Source organism: Lissotriton helveticus, chromosome 1_1 (genome assembly GCF_964261635.1).
Source record: "Lissotriton helveticus chromosome 1_1, aLisHel1.1, whole genome shotgun sequence".
NCBI classification, from domain to species: domain Eukaryota; kingdom Metazoa; phylum Chordata; class Amphibia; order Caudata; family Salamandridae; genus Lissotriton; species Lissotriton helveticus.
This window is the reverse complement of record NC_136057.1, coordinates 848,427,400-848,453,519: the sequence shown is the minus strand read 5'-3', so window position 1 is coordinate 848,453,519 and position 26,120 is coordinate 848,427,400. Positions and strand designations below refer to the sequence as shown.

At 45.0% G+C, this 26,120-nt stretch overlaps 1 protein-coding gene across 1 annotated transcript in view; it reads right to left on the bottom strand.

Moving 5' to 3' along the window:
- Positions 1-7,806: 7,806 nt before the first annotated feature.
- GNPTAB (N-acetylglucosamine-1-phosphate transferase subunits alpha and beta) overlaps positions 7,807-26,120 on the bottom strand; it is a 542,239-nt gene continuing 523,925 nt past the window's right edge. The window contains exon 21 of the mRNA XM_078675067.1: positions 7,807-10,192. Coding sequence (XP_078531193.1) covers positions 10,115-10,192 — 78 coding nt within the window. The 3' untranslated portion in view covers positions 7,807-10,114. The remainder of the gene's footprint in view (positions 10,193-26,120) is intronic.

The following is a 26,120-nucleotide window of genomic DNA, read 5'->3' as shown; positions in this document are numbered from 1 at the left end:
TGATGGGAGAAATGCTTGCAATTTGTCTAACTACCTGCTATCGCTACGGGTAGCATCCGAACCCATCGTTCTTATGTTCACCATGCCATTTCATTTTGGACTCAGACATATGCAAATCATTCTTGACACTGCTCCAATAGGAACAGTCCAGCCCAGGTCCTTCTGGAACGGGACAGAAGCAACCCAAAACCAGTTGCTGTACCATCCTAAGTGGCCAAAGATATGCCCAGACGTGGATCAATTGCTCCCTGTGGCACTGGAACCAAGCTACACCTGACTAAATAGCCCCAATCAGGGAGAAACTGGTTTTGGGTTGCTGGTGTTCCGGTTCAGAGAGGACTTGCCAGTTGAGGATCAATTGTTCCTATTGGAGCACGGTAAAAACTGAGTGCATATGGCTAGGTCTAATCGGAGGTGGCATGGTGGGCAAAAGAACAATGAGTTGGAATGCTACCCCCAAACAACCGTCAATGATTAGACTTATTGTATGCATCCTCCCATCAACTTTTGTGTGTTTAACAGTGGTTTCATTACCTGGCCTGGCTCCTAATTGCCTTGTAGCACTGTTGCTCGCTTAGCTTAGAATTATTACAATTTTATATTTTAGCCGTTTCTATATATGTATGAATTTTGTTTTTGGTCTTATTGTATGGTAGAATGACACTGTGCTAGTGTGCCACACTCTAAGCATCCTATGACCATAAGCCTCGGGAAGTGAACCTACATAACCAGAATATCACAATAATAGATATCAGTGTATGCCTCTATGGGAAAATGCTTTGATAAACCACAGGGTGACCAACAGAAAAAAAGATGTACAACAGTGGTCATGTCTACCTGTATTAATTCATATCAACCATATATTAAATGTAAACTACATCCTGGATTGACTTACTTCCTATCATTTTAATTAAATGTATGGTCAATTGCAAGGCACTGTCGTTTATGCGTAGGAAAGACGGGAATTAAAAACTGGTAACAAGTGTTTATTTGTTATTTATTTGATTTCATGATCTGATTCAAAGCATGCTGAATTTATTTTATAGAACTGGAAGTGTACTGTCCATGTAGGAACTGTAGAAAGTAAAGTGTTGATCAGGAATATGTTTGCTTCTGTTTTGGCACTGCTTTTCCCACTTGTGAGGGCAGGGGACGTCCATGCTACCACTCGACCCACACTCTACGGCCCTTCTAGAAAACCTTGCAAACTTTGGCCTTACCCAGCAAGTTACTAATCCCATTCATGCGACCGGACACCTATTGGACCAGATTTTGTCCCCAATCAGCAACATCACAGTCAACAACTCAGTAACAATGACCTGGCCAGACCACATCCTTGTCAGTTTCAGCATACCCATCTTGCACCACCACAGACCTACAATGATTGAAATTGCCGACCACAGCTGGAAAAGCATCAGAGAAGAGAAGTAGGTTCCGCCCTCTCTCCGCATGGCCCAAGCACACCAGCAACTTGCTGAAAGCCATCAAGAACCTCTATAACTGGATCACGGCATTCACGGACACAATGGCTCTGCTCAAGCGCAACTGAATGGTAAGAACCCAACCACAAGCCAGCTGGTACACAAAGGAACTTGGGCTAATGAAACACCACTACAAGCAACTGGAGCGCAAATGGAAAATAAGTCAAGATGCCACAGATAAATATGTCTTCAAATCAGCCCTAAAACTCTACCACCAGCAGATACAAACCACAGAGGATACAGCTCTTGCAGATCACATCTACACCAGTGCTAACAGCAGCAAAGAAATACTTGCTATCATCAAAGATGTTACTGCCCTTCCTCATACCCCAGCTACCTCTCCCCCTCAGATGACCTTTGCAACAAACTCTCGGAATTCTTCTGTAATAAAAATCACCTCCATATACAGCAACTTTGCCCTAAAATGTAAATGTACCGGTATTTATAGAGCGCACAGCTACTTCCCTGAGGTAGTGTCCCGGCGCTGTCCATATACCGCTTAGGAACCCTTCCTGGTTTTCCCTGTAAGTGTCCACTCCTGGGCACCCCCAGGGTGAAACCAGGCATCCCAGCGCTTTTGGGGCCGTTGTGGAGATTAAGCAAGCTATTGCCCAGAGTCGCAGAGTGGGACCCATGATTAGAATAGGCACCGAGGCGAGAATTGTCAGGTCAGAGGAAATTGAGCCCAAGACCCGCCAAGGCGGGTATTGAACCCTGGTCCCAGGCCAGACCTCTGCATCAGGGTCTGCCGCTCTAACCATTAGAGCCACACTTCTCCTTACACTGAACCCCCATCACCATCCCAACTCAACTTCCCATCATGGCAAAGAACAAATCCTGACCTTGTGGACCAGCATCACCACCATCAAAATTGCTGCTACCATGAAGATCATCCACTTGGGGGCACCATCTGACGCTTGCCGCCACCAGCCACATCCTTTTCAACGCATCCATGATCTCTCTGGCCAACGTCATCGATGCACACATCAAAATCATCTTCGAATCAGATGACACGCAACTCGTACTCACCCTCTCAGACAAGACCCCGATACAGGAAACAAGTTCCACACCTGAATGACTGAAGTTGTTAACTAGATGAAAGCCAACTGTATCAAGCTCAAAACTGAAGTAGAGATCTTTCGCAAGACACGCGAAAGACAAACTCTGGCCCATACATACCCAGCGCCCACACCCAGCACCCAAACCAGGAACCGCGGGATAATCATCAACAGCAAACTGGACACGACCTCACAAGTCAACGTTGTCTCTGCATCCTGTTTCCACACCCTGAAGATGATAAAGATATTTAAATTGCTCCCAAGCAACACTACAAAAAAAATGCACTCATGCCCTTGCCTCCAGCATGTGGGACTATGGGTAGGTCCCTATGCTAGGATCATAACACAACTCACTACAAGACTACAAACCATCCAGACCTTTCAAGACAGACTCATCCTCCACCTCCCACACCGAACTCACACCACACCACACCTCACCTCACCTCAGGGATCTCTGTGGCTCCCTGTACATAAATGTGCTCATTTCATACTCCTCACACACACATTCAATGAATAATACAACTTAGGCCCCACCTACCTGAACAGTTGCATCACCTTCCATCAACCACCCAGACATCTCTAGTCCACAGGAATCTTACTTGCACAGATACCCGCATAAACAGAACCATATCAGGTGGATGAGCGTTCTTTCACATTGCTTTTGAAGCATGGAACCACCCCACATGGGAGCATGCTCCTCTCTTTTTTAACTCCGCAAAAAGCGAAAGACCTGACTTTTCAATTAACCAACCTAACATAGGCAGGGCGATGCGCAAACCTGCTCAGCGCTAGGATTCCCTCGCGGGTGATAGTGCTTTACAAATACACATAACATACCTCGGTTTGATGTTGCTATACATTCTTTGCCATTGCAAAGCTCTACCCGCCTGTACATCGTTCCGAAATCCATATTCACGCTATAGACGACATTAAATACATACATTAATAAAGTACGGGGTGTGTTTAGTTGATTTGCCAATTAATAGACTTGCAGTTTAGGCTCATTGTTTACTGTGGCTCGAGAAGAATAACTGGAGCGCCACCTATTGAGGTAAACGAAAAAACTCTCAAGCAAAATCTTTAACTTGTCAAAGCCCGTGTTTTTTTATCTGAAATTCAAGTTTCCTACGGATTTACTAACAATGCTGTGGTTCACAAACAAGTTTTGAATTAAAAGAGCTAATAAAAGAAATACAAATATGTTCTGGCTGGTCGTATACTTGGTGAATCGCTTCTGCCCATCTTTCAAAACCAGACGCAAGGAAATATTGGTCTTTTCAAAAGCTAAAACAAATTACTTAAAATGGATTATGTGAACATCTTGATCAAAATATAGAATGAAATTAACTTTGAGGTAATTTAATAAACATTTCATAAGACTGTTTTAGAGGATAAAGGAATAGATTTTTTAAACGTTTAATTTTTGGGGTGAGTTTAGATTTGAACACTACAGCCTTCATTACACGATTCCGCCTTCCACCATTTCCCCTTATGTTTTACAATTGCTATTCCTTCCGAATAGCTATTTTGTTCTCTTTTCGACTCAAGCACATTTTGGTCCTGGCCCCTTTAATTTACGGTTATTTCGCATATAAACAAATATTTTCCCTTTCGCCCTCCTTTTGAGGCTTTAGAAATATCAAATGTAAAAATATTCTACATTATTGGAGTAAACATTCTTTCTGTAGACAAATTGTATCGACATTTTCGATCGCCACTGTTCAAATATCCACTCGCCATCCTAAGGACTAATGATTTTGTACAGCAAAATCTGTTAAAAACAGAAAGACAAGCCGCTCTAAATTAAAAAAGTAAACAAATCATTTTCAACACAGATTCCTAAGCATAATCGATAAAAGATTGCTACCTGGACAATAAAGTAGAAACCTTGACGTCACAGAGCCAGCAAGGAGCTAGGTTCATCCCAGGTACACTGAGCACGAAGTCCTATTTACTGCACCCGCCAGTGATATTTTGTAAATGATGTCACCTCACATGAAAGGGATTGACTGGAATTGTTCGGCAGCAGAAGGCTAAAGTCGGCGCCATGATATTTAGCAGAGCATTCTAGTGCCCCTACCCCCATGCGTAGGACCCCCTGCAGATTTTTTATATAAAATCAACGCCACAGATTTGAATATTGGTAGGTCCAATTATATGGTCACCCTTGCGATACTGACCAATTAACGCTGGTAAAGAACTCCTGTTTGGAGTGTCTACAGCAGGGGTGTCCAGCTTTGGCCCAGGAGGGTGGGGTCTTTCAATATAGTCAAAGAAGATCCATTTATATAGTAGAAAGTAAATGAAAATCCTTTATAGTCAGTGGTGAATGTCGGTCATGGATCCAACCCTCCTTGAGCTGTGGTGAACACTCGGGGCCTAGAGGGTAATGGGTGCTATAAAAATGTCTTCGTTGTTTTTTACTATTAAAAGGCCACACATGCATATTTCACTGAATCCCTGAAAGGGAATGAGTTGCTTCTGGACTCTCCCACATGTTCCCTTATGGCCTCACCAGGTGATATGGACTAGTAAACCTGTGCAGGGGTCCAAGAGGCATAACGTAGGCCCTGTGGCATCTCTCCTGTGACTCAACAGGAGCGCCACGGAATGTTTGATGTGCATTCACCCAAAGCAGGAACTGCGCAGATGTAACCTCAGTAACCGATGGCAGACCCTTTCAGAATTCTGGATACAAACCATGGGGTGGGGAAATCCCACTTGAAAATCCTATAGAGAGAAACCACGTTTTTTATTTTCATCTTGAAAGACATAATTGTGAGGCTCCTCTTTGTTTTACCATGAAATCAAAATACTAGCAACTCATTTAGTTGTAAACACATTAAAGCACAAAATGGCATGGTGGCCATTAGTTGGTGTTGCTGTTTTCTGAGCACCAAGTCAGTGCAGTATTCCAAATTGTGTGAACAAAAGTACTCGGTGGATGTACAGCAGTACTCCCAAAGGACAGGTGTACCTCTTGCAACAGTAGTACTCGGTGCTGTAAGTAGTATTCGGTGCATGCACAGCAGTACTGCCAAAGGACAGGTGGACCTCTTGCAACAGTAGTACTCGGTGCTCTAAGTAGTATTCGGTGCATGCACAGCAGCACTCCCAAAGGACAGGTGGACCTCTTGCAACAGTAGTACTCGGTGCTGTAAGTAGTACTCGGTGCATGCACAGCAGTACTCCCAAAGGACAGGTGGACCTCTTGCAACAGTAGTACTCGGTGCTGTAAGTAGTACTCGGTGCATGCACAGCAGTACTCCCAAAGGACAGGTGGACCTCTTGCAACGGTAGTACTCGGTGCTGTAAGTAGTATTCGGTGCATGCACAGCAGTACTCCCAAAGGACAGGTGGACCTCTTGCAACAGTAGTACTCGGTGCTGTAAGTAGTATTCGGTGCATGCACAGCAGTACTCCCAAAGGACAGGTGGACCTCTTGCAACAGTAGTACTCGGTGCTGTAAGTAGTATTCGGTGCATGCACAGCAGTACTGCCAAAGGACAGGTGGACCTCTTGCAACGGTAGTACTCGGTGCTGTAAGTAGTATTCGGTGCATGCACAGCAGTACTCCCAAAGGACAGGTGGACCTCTTGCAACAGTAATACTCGGTGCTGTAAGTAGTATTTGGTACATGCACAGCAGTACTCCCAAAGGATAGATGGACCTCTTGCAACAGTAGTACTCGGTGCTGTAAGTAGTACTCGGTGCATGCACAGCAGTACTCCCAAAGGATAGGTGGACCTTTTGCAACATTAGTATTTGGTGCATGCACAGCAGTACTCTCAAAGGATAGGTGGACCTCTTGCAACGGTAGTACTCTGTACATGCACAGCAGTACTCCCAAAGGACAAGTGGACCTCTTGCATGGGTAGTACTTGGTGTATGTATGAGGTGTGGCGCCGCGGCTAGGGAAACTGACTCCGGCTTCTGGGGATCACGGTTCGATCCCCGGCACTGGCAGCAGATTAGCCCAGCACCATGTGACTCTGGGCAATAGCTTGCTTAATCTTCCCGACGGCCCCCAGCGCCTAGAGACCCTTACTGGTGATTGTGCGCTTTACAAATGTGGATTATTATTATTATGTACAGCAGTACTCTCAAAGGATAGGTGGACCTCTTGCAACGGTAGTACTCTGTACATGCGCAGCAGTACTCCCAAAGGACAAGTGGACCTCTTGCAACAGTAGAACTCTGTGCATGCACAGCAGTACTCCCAAAGGACAAGTGGACCTCTTGCATGGGTAGTACTTGGTGTATGTACAGCAGTACTCCCAAAGGATAGGTGGACCTTTGGCAAAGATTGTACCCAGTGGACTTCTTGCAACAGTATTACTCGGTGCAAGAACACCAAGAGGTCAAGTGGAGCTCTTGCAACACGAAGTGCAACAAAAATCTTAGCATGTTTGTGTTGCATTGTTGCACACAATGCAGCGGTCCACAACTGCAAACACACTGGAATACCTTTGCTTCCTTCTAGAACCCAATGCTGCATTTGACTCGCAAGAAGGTGTAACTTGTACCAGAATTACTTGTACTTACTGTGTAATGTATAACACTCATCACTAACCGATTCCTGTGTATTTGTGAAGGTGTCCTTACCTTCGTTTACAAACTTCTACCAATGTCATCTATGAACCCTGCTCTCCTCAAAGGAATACACTTTCTCACTTAAAAACAGAGCCTGATCCCTAACATTTCCATATTCAGTACCAACTCCACTTTCAGAGGTCCCAGGGTAAACAGATCCATCTTCGACGTATTCCCTGTGTTCAGTAGAACAGGCAAAGTCTGGGATTCCCTGTGCAGTTTTGGTTGCAAATTGTTTGAAATACCTTTTCATAGTTTCTAGGCACATTTTTTATAGTGGGACATGCCAGCCCCTATCATTTACAATGACATGCAAGGAAAAGTGTGGAAACTGACCTGGTCAAATAATGCCAACGGAAAAGGGACTACAGAGTAGGTTTGCCAGAGGATGCATTCAGGCTCAGTTTTTATCAAAGTCTATATCTGGATATTAAAACATCCCCCAACAGTAGTCAACAGCATCCGGGCATCACAACTGTTCCTTAAATGGCCAAAGAACATGCATGAGACGGGAAATATTATATTTTAATTAAGAAATCCAATGAAACACCATAGGGAATCATTAAAATAAGAACAGCAGTACCAATTGGCGCTCAGCCCTGAGCATAGACGTACAGATTCTAGCATTAGGTGTGCTTTAGTAGCTTAGGAACAAAGAACATAGCTGCAAGGGATAAATATAGAAAAATATTTATTTGCCAACACCTTCATGCAGCCAAGCTGCTAGCTTCGATTAATCCACCTGCTTTTTTTACTCCTGGAATTATGTTGTACAACCATTTCAATGGTATGTTAAAAAACACAAATGTTAGCGTAGCTAAAAGTGGAGATCATAGATTATCAGAAGACCTTGGTGCTTTGAACATTTATAGGCTGGTGCTTTGAACATTTATAGGCTGGTTCTAATCATAATAGCATGGCCAGGTTTTGTGAAATGTTATAATGAAGGGAAATGTAAAGTGCAAAATTTGCACATTGCTCTTTAAGGTACAGAAAATATAGAGTTGAGTCAACACATCGACTTTGTAAAAGAAAAATGTAACTTTTTCCACCAACAAATATGAACATAAATATTGTTTTTAAAAATGTTTTAAGGAAAATGTGATGCAGTCAATTTACAAATAACCATTATGCAAAACATCAGAAATTGAGGCATCATAGGTAAGGTAGGAAAGCAAGGCAATGTCAGAATTGCAACTACAAAGCAAGGACATTCATTTCAATAAAAATAGGTCTGTTTATTTCTCTGTCTGTACCAGTAGCATACATTTCACATCTCAATCCTCAAAGGACAATATTTATCTCCACTTAATTTCCAAAAGACAAATCTCACTGCCGCCACAGAGAAAGGTAACTGAACGTTTACAGGCTGGTTAGCTGGGCGCGACTATCTTACACAGGAATTTGGTCAAAGCAATCATTCTTTAGAAAACATATAACTGATTCAAAAGGTAACGCCAATGTTTATCAGTCAAATTTAATACTGATTATCTTAATGCAATTTTCATTTGAATTAAGTATCATTCAAAATCCACCCAGCAGCGCAGTCTCTTCCTTAACAACTGAAGGACGCAATTTAATTCACGGATACAAACAATTCGTGAGTTAGCTGGTCAAGCACTGTCTTTAGAAAGATTTGTAAGTCTTCCTTGCTGCAACACACAGTGCAGTTCATACAATTTCAACAGAAAGTGTAGTAAACATAGACACAGCTCTTTATTAGTTAGGCCACATCCAGATTTAATTCTGGTCACCTCGTGCTGGCGCCCTGCCACCACTTTCAATTAGGAAAGGAAAGCTAAGAGCTGTGGAGTGTAAAATAGCGGCATTTGCAGCATAAATATTTGTATCACTTGCAAATTACGTGAGTTGCCTCTCAGGTGCATATAATCAGTTGCCTTGGGCAGAATAAGGGTGACCCAGATGGAGAGGCCGAAGAAGTTTTGCCTTCATTACATAAGTTGGAAATGACAAAGATAGATAAAAAAGTAAAACAATTCTGAAGGTGATTCTGTGGACTGTGAACGTGACCACCTTCTGCCACCATCAAATATTCCCAACCTTCAAAAACTTAACCGCAGCTGTGTGCTCAGTCATTCCAACCCGTTTCACTACCAAACACACTGCCTCCATAAGCCCAGGACCGTTGCTGCCGAAAATCTGCCGCCCAAAAAGGTAAAAAGTGACAGCTGACCAGTAAAACAATCTCTACAATGTAGTAGTAATTTCTTATTCTCCCCGCATACATTTGTTTTAAAGATTCCAAATTACTGTTGACAGTTCATCGTTTTCTTGCCTTCATGTAAGGAGGAGGGCAGCAAATCACACCGTGACTGTTAATCATCACAGGGGATAGGAGCAACCACATAAATTAAAAAAAAAAAACTCGCGACTGGTACTGTTTCCTCAATGCGAGTGTCTATTTTTACAGGGGAACTTGTTTGTGCGTTGTTTACCAACTATGTTCCGACTGAGGAACTGATGAAAGATCTCACGACTATTGGCGGGGTGGGGGACGTGCGTATCCGTGCCCACCCCGTCATGATGCAAAAATATACTGTGGAGCCGTTGACCTTTCGCTGCTTTGGACTGGAAACTTCGCTGCTTTGGACTGGAAACTTCAGGGACGCTGCTGGCTGTTCACCACCCCTTTTGAACATTATATTACACTGGCAAATGTCTCGCGGCGAAACGCGGCAGCGCCTCCCCCAGAGAGACTTTGAGGCAGCGATGGAATGAGCGCGAGCTAATGCCTGTAATGAGACACGAGCTGCAGGCAGACCGCGGACACCTCACTCGCGCGTCGGCCCCAGCGGCTGTTTTTTGTGCTGCGCCATCAGGGAATTCGCGGTAAATTCGGCAACAGTTTGCTTGCTTTCCTTCTCGGCGTGGGTCATGCCCTTATTGTTTGAGCAAAGCTTCACGCCAATACGCATTGTAAATCAAACGCTGAGGTAGATTTCTTTTTTTGGCACTGTTCTGCTACACCCTGCTACGTTCGAGCACAACTTCACTCTGTGTCCTTCTCCTTGGAAAAATCTTTCGCTTAAGTGCAATAAGCTGTAAGAGAAAAGGAAAATTCAATTATATACAAAATAGATGGATGATGAAAGCACGAGACAAAATGACATTAGGAAACCACCCAGTGCATCCCACAGTAAATCTTGGAAACGAAGTTTATTACTCTAACGCGTTAACACAAGGTACCATTATTCAGAATTAACACACAGGGTCAGGGCCGGCGCTAGGCATGGGCAGCTGCCCAGGGGCTCGCGCTCTGCCAAAAAACAGGGGGCCCCCTCATCAGTGTGAAAGGCCACACTTTAACAATTAGCCAACCTATTCCTGCAAGGCCCCCTGCCGCATCTGATCGCATCACGTCTTGACCTTGCTGGCCAGGCCGTGGTGACATTCCTGGGGGTGGGGGAAAGGTACAAACAGAATGGGGGACAGCACACCAGCTGGGTCAGAAATTATCTTGGCTCAGTGTCAGGGGCGAGGCAGCGCCTCTGTTAACACCATGCATGCTGGTGACGAACCCCAGCCGTCACGCTCCGCGGTGCTCGTGTGCTGATGACGGCTGGGGTTCGTCACGGCCCCGCCCTGTTCGTTTGTTTACCGCACAGCGGCGGAAACGGGCCAGCAGCAAAAGGGGTTAAGTACCAGTCATTTAGGAGCTCTTTGTGCATTTTGTATCCAGGAGACAGAAAGCCCCTTTCTTTCCAGGAGCAGCCGGACACAGGTAAGAGGAGGTGGGTGAGGGGAGGAGGGGCAGCCAGATCAACTGGCTTTTGACCTTTCTTTCTGTCTAAACTGCCTGTTTTGGGAAGTGTGTCCTTACTGTTTCAAGGCCCAGGGGAGGGGCCCCTCTCCCTGGGCCTCGAAGCACTGGATCAAGCTGCAAGGTTCAGGTGTGGGGCCCCTTCCCTGGGCCTTCTAGTAATTATGCAGTGCCAGGGTTGGATTGGGAAGAGAGGTATTCCACCAGGAGGCCCAGTCCCTGAGGCTTAAGTGGGCTGTGTTTTTCCCCTCATTTATGTTCAGGCCTTCTCTGCTTCTGTGAACTCGAGAGGCCTCAGCAGCTCCTTCCACGGCCCATTTTCATATAAATAATTCGTTTATCGATTGTCCTTGAACAGCAAAAGAACTGAATGGATTTTTGGCATGGATTTAATTTTAAATATTGATTCTTGGTGGAACTTTGTTGAACCTTGTTGCGTCCGATCCTTTCTGCCTCACCTGTGATTTATTGCTCCTGCCCAGGGAAGACCAGCGTTCTGGGGTTCTGCCTGCCCGCCTCCCGCCACCTTACTCCTTGCTTCACCGTGGAGTCGGGCCGCCGAGCGGAGCGTGGGCGGAGCCAAAAAACTACAATCCCCAGCAGCCCCAGCGGCATCCAGAGTCAGCTTTCCGCGCCAGGAGGCGCCTAAAACCAGCATCATCCCGGTCGAGTGGGGGAACTTTGTTGAACCTTGTTGCGTCCGATCCTTTCTGCCTCCCCTGTGATTTATTGCTCCTGCCCAGGGAAGACCAGCGTTCTGCCTGCCCGCCTCCCTACTCCTTGCTTCACCGTGGAGTCGGGCCGCCGAGCGGAGCGTGGGCGGAGCCAAAAAACTACAATCCCCAGCAGCCCTAGCGGCATCCAGAGTCAGCTTTCCGCGCCGGGAGGCGCTTAAAACCAGCGTCATCCCCGTCTTGCGGGACTCGAGCGGGACGCCGGGCGAAGCCCGGGCAAAGGGCGGGCCGTTTTGTGGCCGTTCGGTGGCTGAAAGAGGCTGGGCTGGGCCCATTCTCTAATATTGTTTAAACGCCACCACCTTATGTAGTAAGTTTGCCACCTCTTTGATATTGAGCACCCTTGTTATGTGCCTATACTACATTTACGTATAGTAACTGTCCTTTTGATTGCCACTTTTTACCAAGTCCTATTTTCTCAGTGATCACCCAAAGGGCCCCTGATCTGGTTGCGCCTCCAACAATATTCATCTATTGGGCAACAACGTTGGAGGGGAACTTATCTGGGGTTCTCACTCTCATTACTAGAAGTTGACCTTTGGAGTATCAACAAACTACATTAGTCCTGCAATATATCTCTAACATAGATTTTATCAGCACCTATGGCGCTAACCCCGAAAAAATTATGCTAGCTGAAGCAGTGGGAAATAGCACAGGTACCCTGGATGACTACTTTAGAAAACCTCCCCCCGATATGGAAAGGGATTGCTCACTGGCTGATCGCAGGGCAGAGCGGCGCCGCTCGATTGAAGCTATTAAAAACAGACTCCCTATGGTCGTACCATCTCAGATTAATCCAGCGGGTGTAGGTTCAATATTAGGAAACGAGGATCCGTTATCTACGCAGGGTATCCCTATGCTCCTGCGAGATACGCCTCCCTCAGCGACTGCCCTTAATAGCGTGGAACAAAATAACATTCTAACTACTAGTGACATTAACGTAGCTATAGAAATCATACCCAATACTCCCCGAGTAGTGGTGGGGAATATACAAAAGAAAGCAGGGAAACAGGAAGCCGTTAAAGTCTTTGGACCCCCACCAAACAAGAGAAGGAGGAGGGGAGGTGTTCCACAAAGAGTTAAGATCAGCCATACTGACTTTGGGAAGGGAAATAAGGCTATTGATACATCTGCTCTTACCACAAAGGCTATATTACCTCCCGATCTAGGTCAGGAGGTCACACACGAAATAATATCGTCTATAAATACCCCCACATTGAGTGTATCCAGTCCTGGCTCAACATCTACCGGGAACCGTACGACCAAGGAACAATTGTCCTCTGTCTCCCTCGACAGCATTAAACATTTACTTAAGTCGTTTACAACTCCCATACTGGAGAGGCTGAAGAGGTTGGAGCAGCGGCTGGGGGATTTGGAAATGGCCATTACTAACAAAGCAAGTTTAACGAAAGTTTCAGCTAAGCCAGTTCTACTCCCCGCAGCCGTAGTCCCATCCTCTACCCCTGCAACCCAAAAGGATGTAAATCCATCTAGTAATCCTGTGAGCCGCAATTACCAAGGGGCGAATCCACCCATCAACTCTCCCCACATATCCCTAAGGAATTCCCGAAGAGGGCAAGTATAGCTCATGGAGGAAATAAGCACGAGCTTGGGGGGAGGGCACATCCAGATAGACCAGGAAACCATAGGGGCCGCCAAGTCGAATTACCACCTGACGCGGTCCCCTATGTGGTTGTACTCACGGGCGTCCCCACCTTACAAGATGGCAGGAGGGAAGGCTTTAGTCAACTGAAAAACAAAGCCATATATTGGCTTAGCCAGCACAGACCGCGCCCATGTAACATCAATGGTGAGATCGTCCATGTTCGGCGACTCTCTCATAATTATAAACTTTAGAGATCCAGGTGCGGTCAACTACATCCTAAATTGGAAGTCAAGGACCAATGGTACAACCATTGCTCCTTGTGACCTAACCTATTTCTACCCAAGATCCCAGGTAACTCCCTTAATGTCTCTAGGGGTCCCTCCTGGCCTATGGAATAATCCTCCCATAACATTTAATAACCAATACATGTGGCAGGCTCCCAATCCCATGATGCCAAAAAATGTTTATGGGTGGAACACCGTTCCATACAGGGGACATGGAAATAACTAATAATAATAATTATAATAATAATAATTTTTCTTTATTCGGTTTATCACAAAGAAACCCATAAAAGACACAGTCAGAAGCGAAATCCATACAGCTTATAAGAAAAAACATTTCATAAAAGGCTTTAAACGATGAATAAAAACAAACATATTATAAGAAAAGTATTACATTTAGAGAATCATTGTTTTTTCGTGGATACATTACTAAAGATTTCTTCTGTGGTTCATGATGCATTTCAAAAAATTTAGGACTAGGTAGCACACTTCTTCAGACTCTAGGGATTGCAGTCGGTAAAAGGCCGGTCGGCACTGTCTAAGGCCCCACCGCCTACATATCGGAAGAATCCAACGTTTTCTGTGGGGATGGTAAAATTTACAAAACATAATCACATGCATATTAGATTGTGTTGATTTGCCGTCACAGGGACATGGGAGCATGCTTGATTCCCAGGCCTTGTTCGTTGGGAAAACGACCAGTCTGAAAAAAAGGTCCAGTCTAAGCCTAGTCAACAGCATCCTCTCATATGTTTTAGTGTGCAAGGTAAGATATGGTTGAATACCAAATGTTAGCTGGACTATATTCGCTTGAATAACTGAGGGTTTTGCAGCATCAGTTGACAATCTTAATGTTTCCAAGTGTCGTAGGGCTAGTTCCTTGAGCTCCTTTTTTAGCAGGCCGACTATCATCTCAGGTTGGAGATAGTATTTCTCAAGACCAAGATCGGTGAGAACATTTTTAATATAGCGGAGCCACTTCAGTCTAAAGGAGTGGTCAAGTGACATTGTATCAGCCACTATCGACTGCGTTAGTGTGTTCTTGTCAGATGTCCAGATACGCCTCCACAACATCAATGGCTGGATTTTAAGAAGATCCTGTAGGTAGGGAATTCCCAGTTCCATGTGGGAGGCGTAAGTTGATGAACCTTTTGGTGTAGCAAGAAGGAATCTTATAAATGTATTTTCAATTATCTGTAGGTCTCCAACGTCTGTCTAACCCCACACTCCTGCTCCGTAGAGAGCGATGGCCTGGCAGTTGGCATTGTAGATTTTCAGCAGCTCTACTGGAGGCCTCCTCCCCAGTTTCCGTGAGAAAGTCTGCAAGGCCGCTATCGATCGCTTAAATAGATGGCATCTCGTTTCTACTGCTGGTTTCCATGTTAGCCTATCGTCTACCATGATCCCGAGGTATGGATATTGTGTGGTGATCTCAAGTGCTTGTTTATCGAGAAAGATGTTTTTTGTGCCTTTCTTCGCCCCCCCCGTGATCATGACAAACTTTTTTTTACATTAACCTTTAGATCCAAGGCGTTCATGAAAGTCGTGTATCTATTTAGCGAGTACTGGAGTTCGCGCGGAGTTCGGGCCAGGATGACAGCGTCATCCGCATAAAGCAGTGCTGGAATCGGTCGCTGATTTACTTTTGGGAGGTCCTGGGCCCCCCTCAACATCTCCCCCTCCAGGCCGTTGGTATAGAGTGAGAAGAGAAAGGGGGCCAGGACGCAACCCTGCCTGACTCCCCGCTCCACTCCGAATGACGCCGTCATCTCGCCATTCTTTCCGAAGCGGACTTTCGCCGAAGCCCCTGAATACAACTCTCTCAAAAGGTCTAACAGGGAGGGGTCCACGTCCATTTGTCTTAGGACAGTCCAAAGTTTGGAGTGTGAGACACAGTCAAATGCGGCAGACAGGTCCACATAGACCATGTATACCGTGCTTTTCTTTGCATGCATATATTTGGCCATTATTAGACTAAGGTTGAGTGCCTGCTCTACTGTCCCAAAGCCTTCTCGGAACCCAAATTGTAGGTCCGAGATGATGGCTCTTTCCTCGCTCCACTGTTGAAGTCTCTCCAAAATGACCCTCCCCACCACTTTGCCGAGCGAATCCAGAAGTGAGATGGGGCGGTAACATTTCACATCCTGGCGGTCCCCTTTCTTGAAAATGGGGACCATAATTGATCTAGTCCAGGAATCTAAAATACCCTCACTGGCTGCAGCTGCACATACTCTTGTGAGAATAGGTGCCCAGAGATCCTGGTTAAATTTGAAAAGGTCAACAGGGACGCCATCTGGACCGGGGGCTTTTCCTGTCTTGCTTTTTTCCAAAGCCACCAAGATTTCAGATATGTCAAAAGACAGTGGAATTGGGTATTGTACCTCCTTGTGAGTGTTCAATGGATGGTCTACAGTCCCTTGATCTTTAAAGATGTTTTCGAAGTGGGCTACCCAAGTATCCTCATCTATGGCCACCTCTATCCTGGGGGAATTGTTATCTGTGAGAAATGGGGATCTGACCATTCTCCAAAAGTCCTTACTGTTTTTCGAAAGAGAGCTCTTCTCTAGATCTTCCCAGAGTTTCTTTTTCATTTGTTGTACTCTTATCTTACGTTCCTTTATGTATTTTCGTCGCAGCAGTTGAATAAGGCCCGCATCTCTTGGCTTGTTATGAAGGGCAGATTTTAGGTCAGTTAGGGCTCTCGTGCAATTGTGGTCGAACCAACCTTTCCGCACTGGATGTTTGTTTGTTGTTTTTCCGGTAAGCAGTCCCTTAGCTACTTCCAAGATTTCTGCAAAGTTCATCAGTACCTCTGCGTGATTTAGCGATGGATCCAGGCAATTAATTATGTTTGGGTATGTCTGGCTCACTAGTTTTTTTGTGAGCTTTTGCGGGTCAATCTTTTCCCATTTTATAGAGAAACCATTGTGTTTTCCTATTTCTAGTCTATCTTGGCTGAGGGCATTAACTATATCAGTGACCTTAGATTTAGTTTCTGGCATATGAAGTTCCATCTTTAGTGCACAATGATCACTTAGTGTGTTAACCATAACTTGATAATCTTTGGCCATCGTAGGAAGTCCTGGAGACAGCAGAATATAGTCCACTGTTGTTTGGTGGCCTCTGCCCACGTAGGTTGGGTTAAACAGATTTTTCTCCGCCTTTGGGGAATTAGCAATTACTAAGTCAAAATCTGATAGTATGTTGTTCATTGCTTTTCCCGATTTGTTGTGGACGAAATGGGCTAGTGGAACCTCGTGTTCGTCCACAAACCCACATTGTTGAGAATCTATCATAGGGCATGGGTGAAGATTGAAGTCGCCTCCCCATAGGAGATGAGTCATTCTGGAATTGTCCTCCCGCTGCAGTAAGCTTCTCAATCTCTCCTGCAAGTTACCAACGAAGATCAAAAAATCATCTTCCACTAGATTGTTGTATGAGTTAACTAGGATAATAATGTCTTTATTTGCAAAGGAGAGAGATAATATCTGGCAGTTAGGATCAGTAAATAGATTAGACACTTTTAGGAGGGATAGGGTATTAGCAATATAAATTGTTAGCCCTCCTTTGGGTCTACCTATTGCGCTACAAGTAGCTGGGGATGAATAGGTTTTATACCCCAAAAGATGAAGCTCTGATATTGCCCAGGTCTCTTGAAGGCAGATTATTTCGCCTTGTTCTAAAAAGTTCACTGCCACAGGGTCTTCGATCTTTGTTCGTAGACCCGCCACGTTCCAGAATAGAAGAGGTACTATCTGAGTGTTAGGTTTTGGAACTAATGTTAGTGAAGCCTTCGTCATATTATCACCTAGGGGGGGGGGGGATGTAGCGAGTTAGAATTAGGATGTTCTATATCCGTTGGTGGTCAATCGACCATTTCTAAGGCACTATATCTATTTGCTAGTGGGATGTTATACCAGGGGTCCCATCGGGGGGGGTTCTCTATGAACCATCCTCTGCTGTTGATGCCCCCATTCCCCCCAATTCGCTCCCTGATGGCGTGGTTTTACTATATGCCATGGGTTCTCCTGCTCTCGGAGATGAGGGGCTCCGTATTGTCTGTTATCATAAAATGTAGCCTGGCGAAAGGGTGGTTCAGCCCAGGAAAGAACAGGGTCCTCAAAGAAGTTGTTATTATTAGTTTGAATAATAGGATAGAAGAAGGAAAGTGGTTTGATTCTGATTCCTCCGTTGACATTAGATTGATCCCAGGAGGTGATGTAGTCTGCCACCCAGGAATCCTCAAAGGTGATGACAATACAGTCCCCTGAATACTGTTTGCTACCTTTTCCCACCCAGGGGGTCCTACGTAATGAGGAAATCCTTCCGTGGCAATTTGGTGGCATGGGGCGATTTGTCTGCAACCAATGGTGTACTTTATTTTTTAAGGACCATGGGGGTTCCACCGTGTTGGGAGCTAGCTCAGGTACGCCAATCATAACCGCTACATATGGGGCAGCCTCGGGGGGTAGCTCAAAATGAGCTCTAACATCTCCAAGCCCTCTTGATGTATTTCTTTGGGTTGGTTGGAAAAAGGAATTATGTGCCGAGGTCTTAGGGGGTGCAATTTTTCTTGGTGCTGGTAGTGACGAGGTAGTTGTTGATGCCACAATATTACCTTGTTTTGATGTGGTTGGTGCAGTGGTGATAGTATTTACTGTGTTTAAGATAGACGTGACTGGGGGTGTTGGGATGGGGACGATACTATTGACACTCCTGTCTTTGGGGTGATTATTTGGGGAGTTGTGGATTTTGCAGTGGCACCCGAAGGATTCGGGAGAGAGATATGGAGTGGATTTTTAGCCCCTTTTTTCTGAGGGGCAAGCCCCTGGTTGTGTTGTGACATAGTAATGAGTTTCAAAATCTGAGTCTCCAACTTAGCAAGTTTTTGTTCTACAGGTTGTAGAAATTGTTTAAGGAGTTCGGCTAGGTTATGTAGCGTAATAGGATTGTCTTGGTCTATCTGGCCCTTATCTGTAGATATTTGGATAGGTGAGTCCAGTAGTATGGGGGTAGCACCTTCCTGGTGAACATGATGTACCAATGCAGTGGCGACTTGTTGATCTAGTCTTGGCAGTGGGATGTGTGGAGCGTTAGGAGGGGGAACAATTTTAGGTATATTAGGGTTTATTTGGGTAATCTTGTTTTTGCTAATTGCTCCTTCCCTCCTTCCTCTAGCTCGGATATCCTCCGTGGGTATTGTTTGGGAGGGAGATTGAGGGGGTAGCTCAGGGTTTTTTTCTAGTTCTGAGCCTAAGGGAGAATCTGCGAGCTCGGATACAGACAAATCTACATTATTTGGGAGGCTACATCTACCCTCGCCCACAGGTCTTAGTGCTTCTTTGTTGGTATTCTGGACAGGTGTTCTTGCTTCAGCGAGATTTCCCAGAGATGATCTTTTACCGAAGTCTAAGTCCAGTGAGACCCTGTTCTCCATTAAAGAAATACTTTGGTCAATGAACGAGTTTGCTTTTGTGATAAAGTCGTCCATGGGGCCCAATAGGTTTCCAACGCTCCCAGGAGCCAGTGTCTTTTTTCCTCTTGTGACTACCATGGTACGAAGTTGGAGATCGAAATAGTGTAAATGGTACTAGGACTACAACAATGTTATAAAGGCGGGTGTATGGGGAGATGAAATGAGTACTTACAAAGGGAGTGGCCCAGTCCAGTCTCTCAGGTCCTCGAACGGCCTCAAACGGCCCGCTCTTTGCCCGGTCTTCGCCCCGTGCTCCGACCCGCGCGCGTCCCGCGGTGCGTGTTGCGGGGTTTGATTTAATAGTGTGACTGGTTGTAGGGGCGTGGCACTGGGAGGGGGCGCGGCTCACGCGGGAAGAGGACCAGCTGAAGGTGTAGTATGCTGGTCCTCGCAGTCCCGGGGCCAGCGCCTCTCCCTCCTCTGCGGCCACGAGGTGTTTGGTAGACTTCCTACCCGGTCCAGCAGCACTAAGAGAGAATAATGAGCTACTCCTGTAGCGAGGGCGATGCGAGCAGGGCAACAGCACCGTCTCTCACACGAGCGGCTCCCGCGAAGCGGGGGCCGCGAGAAGTTATTGGGCTTGGCTGGGGGCGTGGCACTGGGAGGGGGCACGGCTCACGCGGGAAGAGGACCAGCTGAAGGTGTAGTATGCTGGTCCTCGCAGTCCCGGGGCCAGCGCCTCTCCCTCCTCTGCGGCCACGAGGTGTTTGGTAGACTTCCTACCCGGTCCAGCAGCACAAAGAGAGAATAATGAGCTACTCCTGTAGCGAGGGCGATGCGAGCAGGGCAACAGCAGCGTCTCTCACACGAGCGGCATGGAAATAACTACAGTGGGCCAGACCACTTACAAGGAATCAGGGGAATGGACCATTTGTTGCCATTTACCCCCTTTGACCTCACTAACAGATTTGAAGCATTCTCAGGCCTGGATGACTGCGAATGACGGTTGGGGCCCCCTGCTAATATGTCACCAATTAATAGGACAAAAGGCAAAAAAGATAATTTGAGTGCCCAAAGTTATGTTCAGGCTCCTGTACATACCACGATCACGCCAGAATCCTGCCCTGTGATAGTTCCTCACCTTGAAATACAAGTATCTGGGGAAGAAATAACGTTACTCCCCCAGCTAGATAATTTGTCTGGGAATCTGCCCTGTGACATAATGGATCCAGCCCCTGTGATACCTACGGTTGTAACACCCCCAATAAACATTGAAGTTCCTGGCAGCATAATAACGTGGAACATAGCGGGCTTGGCCCCAAAAATCAATGATGCAGATTGGCGTTCAATAACTATGACCCACTCAATTATAGCTCTCCAGGAAACATGGGCTAGGGAGCAATCCCATTTGTTGGGATTTAAAACTTTCTTTACTCCGGCAGTTCCCACCAAAATGGGTAGACATAAGGGAGGTCTGTCTATGTATTTGTCTATCTGTTCAGGTCCCACGGTCCTAGGGAGCTTCTTGGATTCCCCATAATATCAGATCTTAAGGGTATCCTGGGGAGCACTGGAAAATCTAGCTATCATCAACTTCTACAATAACATCCCGATAGCACAAGTGGAAACCACAATGAAGAAATTGTCAAGTACCCTCAAGACGATCGTAGGTAGCTGTTCAGGGGATATGGCCCTCTTGTGGGTAGGGGACTTTAATTGTCCATTATGTTCAAGGAGCCTACAGGGAGTGTGTGGTTGGGAAGATGAAACTATAGGGCCAACAAGCCACTTTGCCCATACAAAACTAGAGGACTTGCTTAATAATTTAGTGGTGGACCATTCTATGGCATTCATTAACGAGGCTTGTTCAGTGCCTAAAACATTTGCACCTACATTTAATGCAAGAGGGGCTAAGTCAATTATTGATTTTGCCTTACTATCGTCACGTTATGCTCCATTAGTTAATAATTGGGAGACACTTACAAGTGGCATTAATGACCATTACCCCATCTCAGTTACTTTTAAGCTAAATCTGGATACGCGGCCCCTTAATACTCAATGTAATTATGATTTTAACCCTATTCTTGGTCAGCGTAACGGATTTTGCATTAAATGGGAGAAGGTAATACCAGAGAGTTTTCAAAAAAATTTAGTGACCATTTCCCACAAATAAATCATTAAGTGTTTGACTTTAGAAGAGAATGAAGAACAAGTTCTGGCCTCCTTTAATAAAATCTGTTGTTTAATCAAACATCTCCTGACTAGAAATCCGCGTAATATAGTTAAGAGAACCCCAGGGTGGTTTGATCCAAATTGCTCCAGGGCATTGCGGGAACTCAAAAATGCATTGCATGCTACCCCACTAGATAGAGCACAGGTTCAAAGAGCAAGGCTTAAGTACCGTGCCGCTTTGACTAGAAGAAAGAAAGTTCTAAAAGTTGAAACCTGGGAAGCCCTCCATGCAGCAGCAACACAAAAGGACACTGTTGCTTTCTGGAAGGCTGTGAATGCTCCTTTTTATCAAGACGACCAAGGTCCTCGTCTAGACAATGCCATCACGGCTCAGGAGTGGGTATCCCACTTCCAAGTCTTGTATGGCACTACGGTTCTGCCTGTACTTGCTTCCGAAACAGCAATACCTACGGAAGTGGAGGATTCCCCGTTCCCTCTAGACATTCAATTTAAACTAGAGGAGGTATATAAAGCTCTAAGGGAAAGTTCAGCCTCGAAAGCACCAGGACCAGACTCTGTCCCTATTGATGTGTTAAAAATGTATCCAGACCTGTGGGCTCCTCTACTCACCAGAGTCCTGAACTGCATGGCCAAAAGAGGTTTTATCCCAACATGGAAGGAGGCAATTTTGGTCCCGATATACAAAAAGGGGGACAGGAATGATCCTGCCTGCTATCGGCCCATCTCTCTGTTAGATGGCTTTATGAAGATGGCAGGCAGGGTCATTCTTGCTCGCATTCAGGACTGGGTGGAGGGACAGGAAGTCCTATCACCTTTCCAGTATGGGTTCAGGGGATGGCGGGGGACAATTGAGCAGGGGCTAAACCTCTCCCTAATCATCTCGAAATATATACATGCAAGGAAATCGAATTTGTATGTGACCTATGTGGACCTCAGTTCTGCATTTGATTGCGTTCTGCATGACAATCTCTGGCAGACTCTGAGGGATATCGGGTTGGACAATAAAATAATAGACTACATCAGAGAACTCTATGTGGAGGCAGGTGCACGAGTTAGATACGGTCAGAGGGGGGAATGCACAGAGTTTTTTTTAAGATTAATAGAGGGGTAAGGCAGGGCTGCATTTTGGCTCCCCTGCTATTTAACCTATATATCAATGGAGTGGGTTCTTGCCTAACACAACAGTATTATGATTACCCCGTAATCAATGGGAAACCCATCCCCATTTTACTTTATGCTGACAATGCGGCTATCCTCTCACAGACCAAGGTGGGTCTCCAGAAAGCCGTACAGACCTTCACTAACTTCATGAACACCAGAGGGCTACGTGTAAACGTCTCGAAGACGTTTACTATGTCGTGCGGCCCAAACAAACATAGATTACCATGCCCAATCGTTTTAAACAAAAGGAAGGTGTAGTTAGCCGATATCTTCTGCTATTTGGGGGTTCACTTCGATAGGCAAGGTACCTGGAAGTCTGCTGTGAATGCAAGGGCCGTGGTATTTAATAGAGCAGTTGGTGCTCTTATGAATTTTGCAAAAAAAATAGGAAACAGGCCAGTTAAGGAGCTCCTTCAAATATTCAAATCGAAATGTGTGGCTATTGGGACCTATGGGGTTGGCATCTGGGGCTGGCAGCAAGTGGAGGCGATTCAGCGAATCGAGAATAGGTTCCTCCGATTTATAACTGCTACACCGAGGAGTACTCCTATATATGTATTACATGCCGAAGTTGCTCTTATTTTCATCACGGACATTATAAAACTTGCCCCAGTTTTACTTTGGCATAACGTCTGGACCAACCCTGCCATAGAACTGAACAGATCCATCATAGAGGACTGCTTAAGCTGTGATGGGTTGAAAAACATCAAATGGCTTACTTACATTAAGAACTTTGTCAGTGAGATTGGTCATCCTGAATATTTTACTGACCCAGCCTCATTGGAATTACTCTCGCGATCTATGCTCAAAAAGATGCTGCTGGAACATTTGGAACTACAAAGGTGGAAGGGTGAAAGGACCAAAAAAACTGTCATGAGCCACGATGAAGTGACATCTCAGAGGGGTCTCCAGTTGTATCTTGTTATAGATCACCCCCTACAGCACCGTAGGCTCCTGACATACTTTCGTCTGGAATCCTTCTATAGACTCATATCATTCCCGACCTGCAATGACTGGGCGAGGGTAAAAAGGCGGTGTCCTTGTGATGACAAATCATTTCAATCTAATATACACTGTACTCTTTTCTGCACTTTGTATAGCCATTCCAGACGACAAATCTCAAAACCTCTCCTGTTAACTTGGGGCCTAAGGAAAGCAAGAGATGCCTATAATAAACTTAGGTCCTTAGATGACTGTCTTACTATCAGTACAGTGAGCCTCTTTCTGAACACAATTTTAAGAGTGAGAAGGACCATCGTCATGGGATAATAAGAGTTAGTTAAATGCTCTTAACCACTATGTATTTTAACTGATCGTACTGTTTTATTCCTTTTTTATTGTAAAGAAATCAAACCTTAGTAATGTTTAATCCAGAATGAAAAATGAAATTTTAATTGTGATTTTTATCTGTACACTTGTATGAATTGTGATCTCAATTCGAATAAAGTCTTTTGAACTTGAACTTGATTCTTGGTGCTCCATGTAAAGCAAGCATTTGAAATGCAATATGTCTATTGACATTGTAAATGACAATGACTTATTTATATTTCAGTTTTTAAAACATAAATATAAGGCATTGTCATTTACAATGCTAATAACTTAAACTCTCGCAAATGCGAGACCTATTGCATTGTGAATGCTTTTTTCCTTCTGGCACTCAGAGCGCTGCTGAAGGAAAGTAAAACCTCTAATAAAAGAGAGGGACCCAATTACCAAAGGGATAGGGTACCAGCAAGACAAAGTCAGTAAATGAGATTCCCTTTGGGCATATTAATACTAAGGCATTCACTAACAAATATACACATAACATAGTAATATCAAATTAAAAAACAAAGATGTACCAAATTAATACTCATCAGATCTGATGAGTATAAACCACATTGGTTTTTATTGCACTTGTTTTGAATAAACTGTGAAGTATATCTTTTGTATATATGGTTTTTGCATTGCCTCTTTGTTGTTTAAATTGGTACATCTTTGTTTTTTAATTTGATATTACTATGTTATGTGTATATTTGTGAGTGAATACCTTAGTATTAATATGCCCAAAGGGAATCTCATTTACTGACTTTGAAGGAAAGTAAAACTACAGGTTCCAGAATGCACACGTGTGAGGCAACTATAGAGCTTAGTATCAGCTTGATGCCTGCCCACTAAGTCTAGATAAGCATATTAGTTGCACAGAGTGCCAGTGATAGCACTGTCCACCTTTGGAGCTGAAATCATCCATTACAATTACTCAGTGAGAATTATCATAACATACTCATCCTTCTGTGTAACCTTTGATCCAAAGTGTGTTCGCCTTGCATGACATCTGGCACTTCAAGTGAGAGACAGACTTCACCTCTCTATTAATTTTAGAACTTCCAAAAACTATTATTTTGCAGCCATATTTAAGTATTATGTCCCTTGTGGTTCTCGCTGAGTCATGGATTAGGAGCCTGTTGTCCCAGACCAGTTATCTGATCTGCATAAATGAGATTTGCCTGAGTCTTTTTGTCTGTAATTTAAAAGAGAGAGAAGTCGGACAATACCATCTGCATGTCTGTATTAAGTGGGTATATCGCTCCATGGTACAGGGCCTGTCTTTTTACAAAAACGCACGATGTAGCATGCAGCCTTTCAATATAAGAGACAAAAATAAACACACCCAGCCAGCAGTGATCTGCAATAGTTTATTTATCGTTGATAGAACATTTTCAAAGAGCAGAGCAGTCAGTGCTTAATTTGTAACACCAGGGTCCTCATCAGGAGGTGACTGCAGCTTGCACTACACACTGCCCCTACCAGCGCTGCCAATTTTAATAACAACACAGCTACTAACCATCACACTACTGCAAGTGCGACAATTCAGGATATTTCAGGCCCCCAAGGCTATAAGAATGGCTTGGGTGGCAGGTAATAATATTTTTTAATGTATATTGAATTATTAATTAACTGTTGTTGTGGCCATCTCTAAATTAGATAGACAGCGCCACCTTGTGGCAGACTCTCACAAGCCCCGGTGTCGACAATGAAGTGCCGGTTCAGAGCACCGGAAACCACCGACCCAAATTGAGCACTGGCAGAGCTGCTGAAAACATCTGGAGTGATCACTGCATATTGAACTCTATGACCAACTATTACACACACTGCCATGTCTGTGCAGGGCTGCCTTAACAGCCTTATAGGCCTTCCTGCAAAGCAGTGCACTGAGCCCTGCCTACACAACTACTCTCAGGAATACAAATGTTTAAAAGATAATCAGTGTTAAATTCTGGTCTGCATGGGGGCCCTATGCTTTTGGGGTCCCCAGGCACCTCCCCAGCATGCCCATGCATTGAGGGCACTGTGTTTGCGGGTCTCATGGTTGACAGCACTGGTCTTCAGCGCTCTTTACTTTTGCACTTTGCCTGCTGCAGCTGTTTCTGTGGTCGTCGCTGGAATTATGTAAATATGTCTTTTTGGTATTTGTTATGAGTTTATGAAGCACAGCATCCACCCTTGGGCTTTTTGCTGCAGAGTCAGCAAACGGTTTACAGGTAGATGGCTTAATTTGAAGTAGGCGTTTGAAGCCTCCCTGGGGTTAAAGAGGGATACTTCCCAGCGTGGTGACAAGGGAGTAGACTTCTGCAGCTGGGATGCAGTGACGGAGGAAGCCTGGCTGCCAGCTAAACACCTCCTGTACTTGGACACATCCTCTTTGAGTTATGCACAGACACCTGCACTAAAAACACTGCTTTTTGCAAAACCATACTAACACAGTCAATCTAATTAAATCACAAGACACCACCTCATGCTCTACATAAACCTATTTTATAAAAAAATACAGGAGTA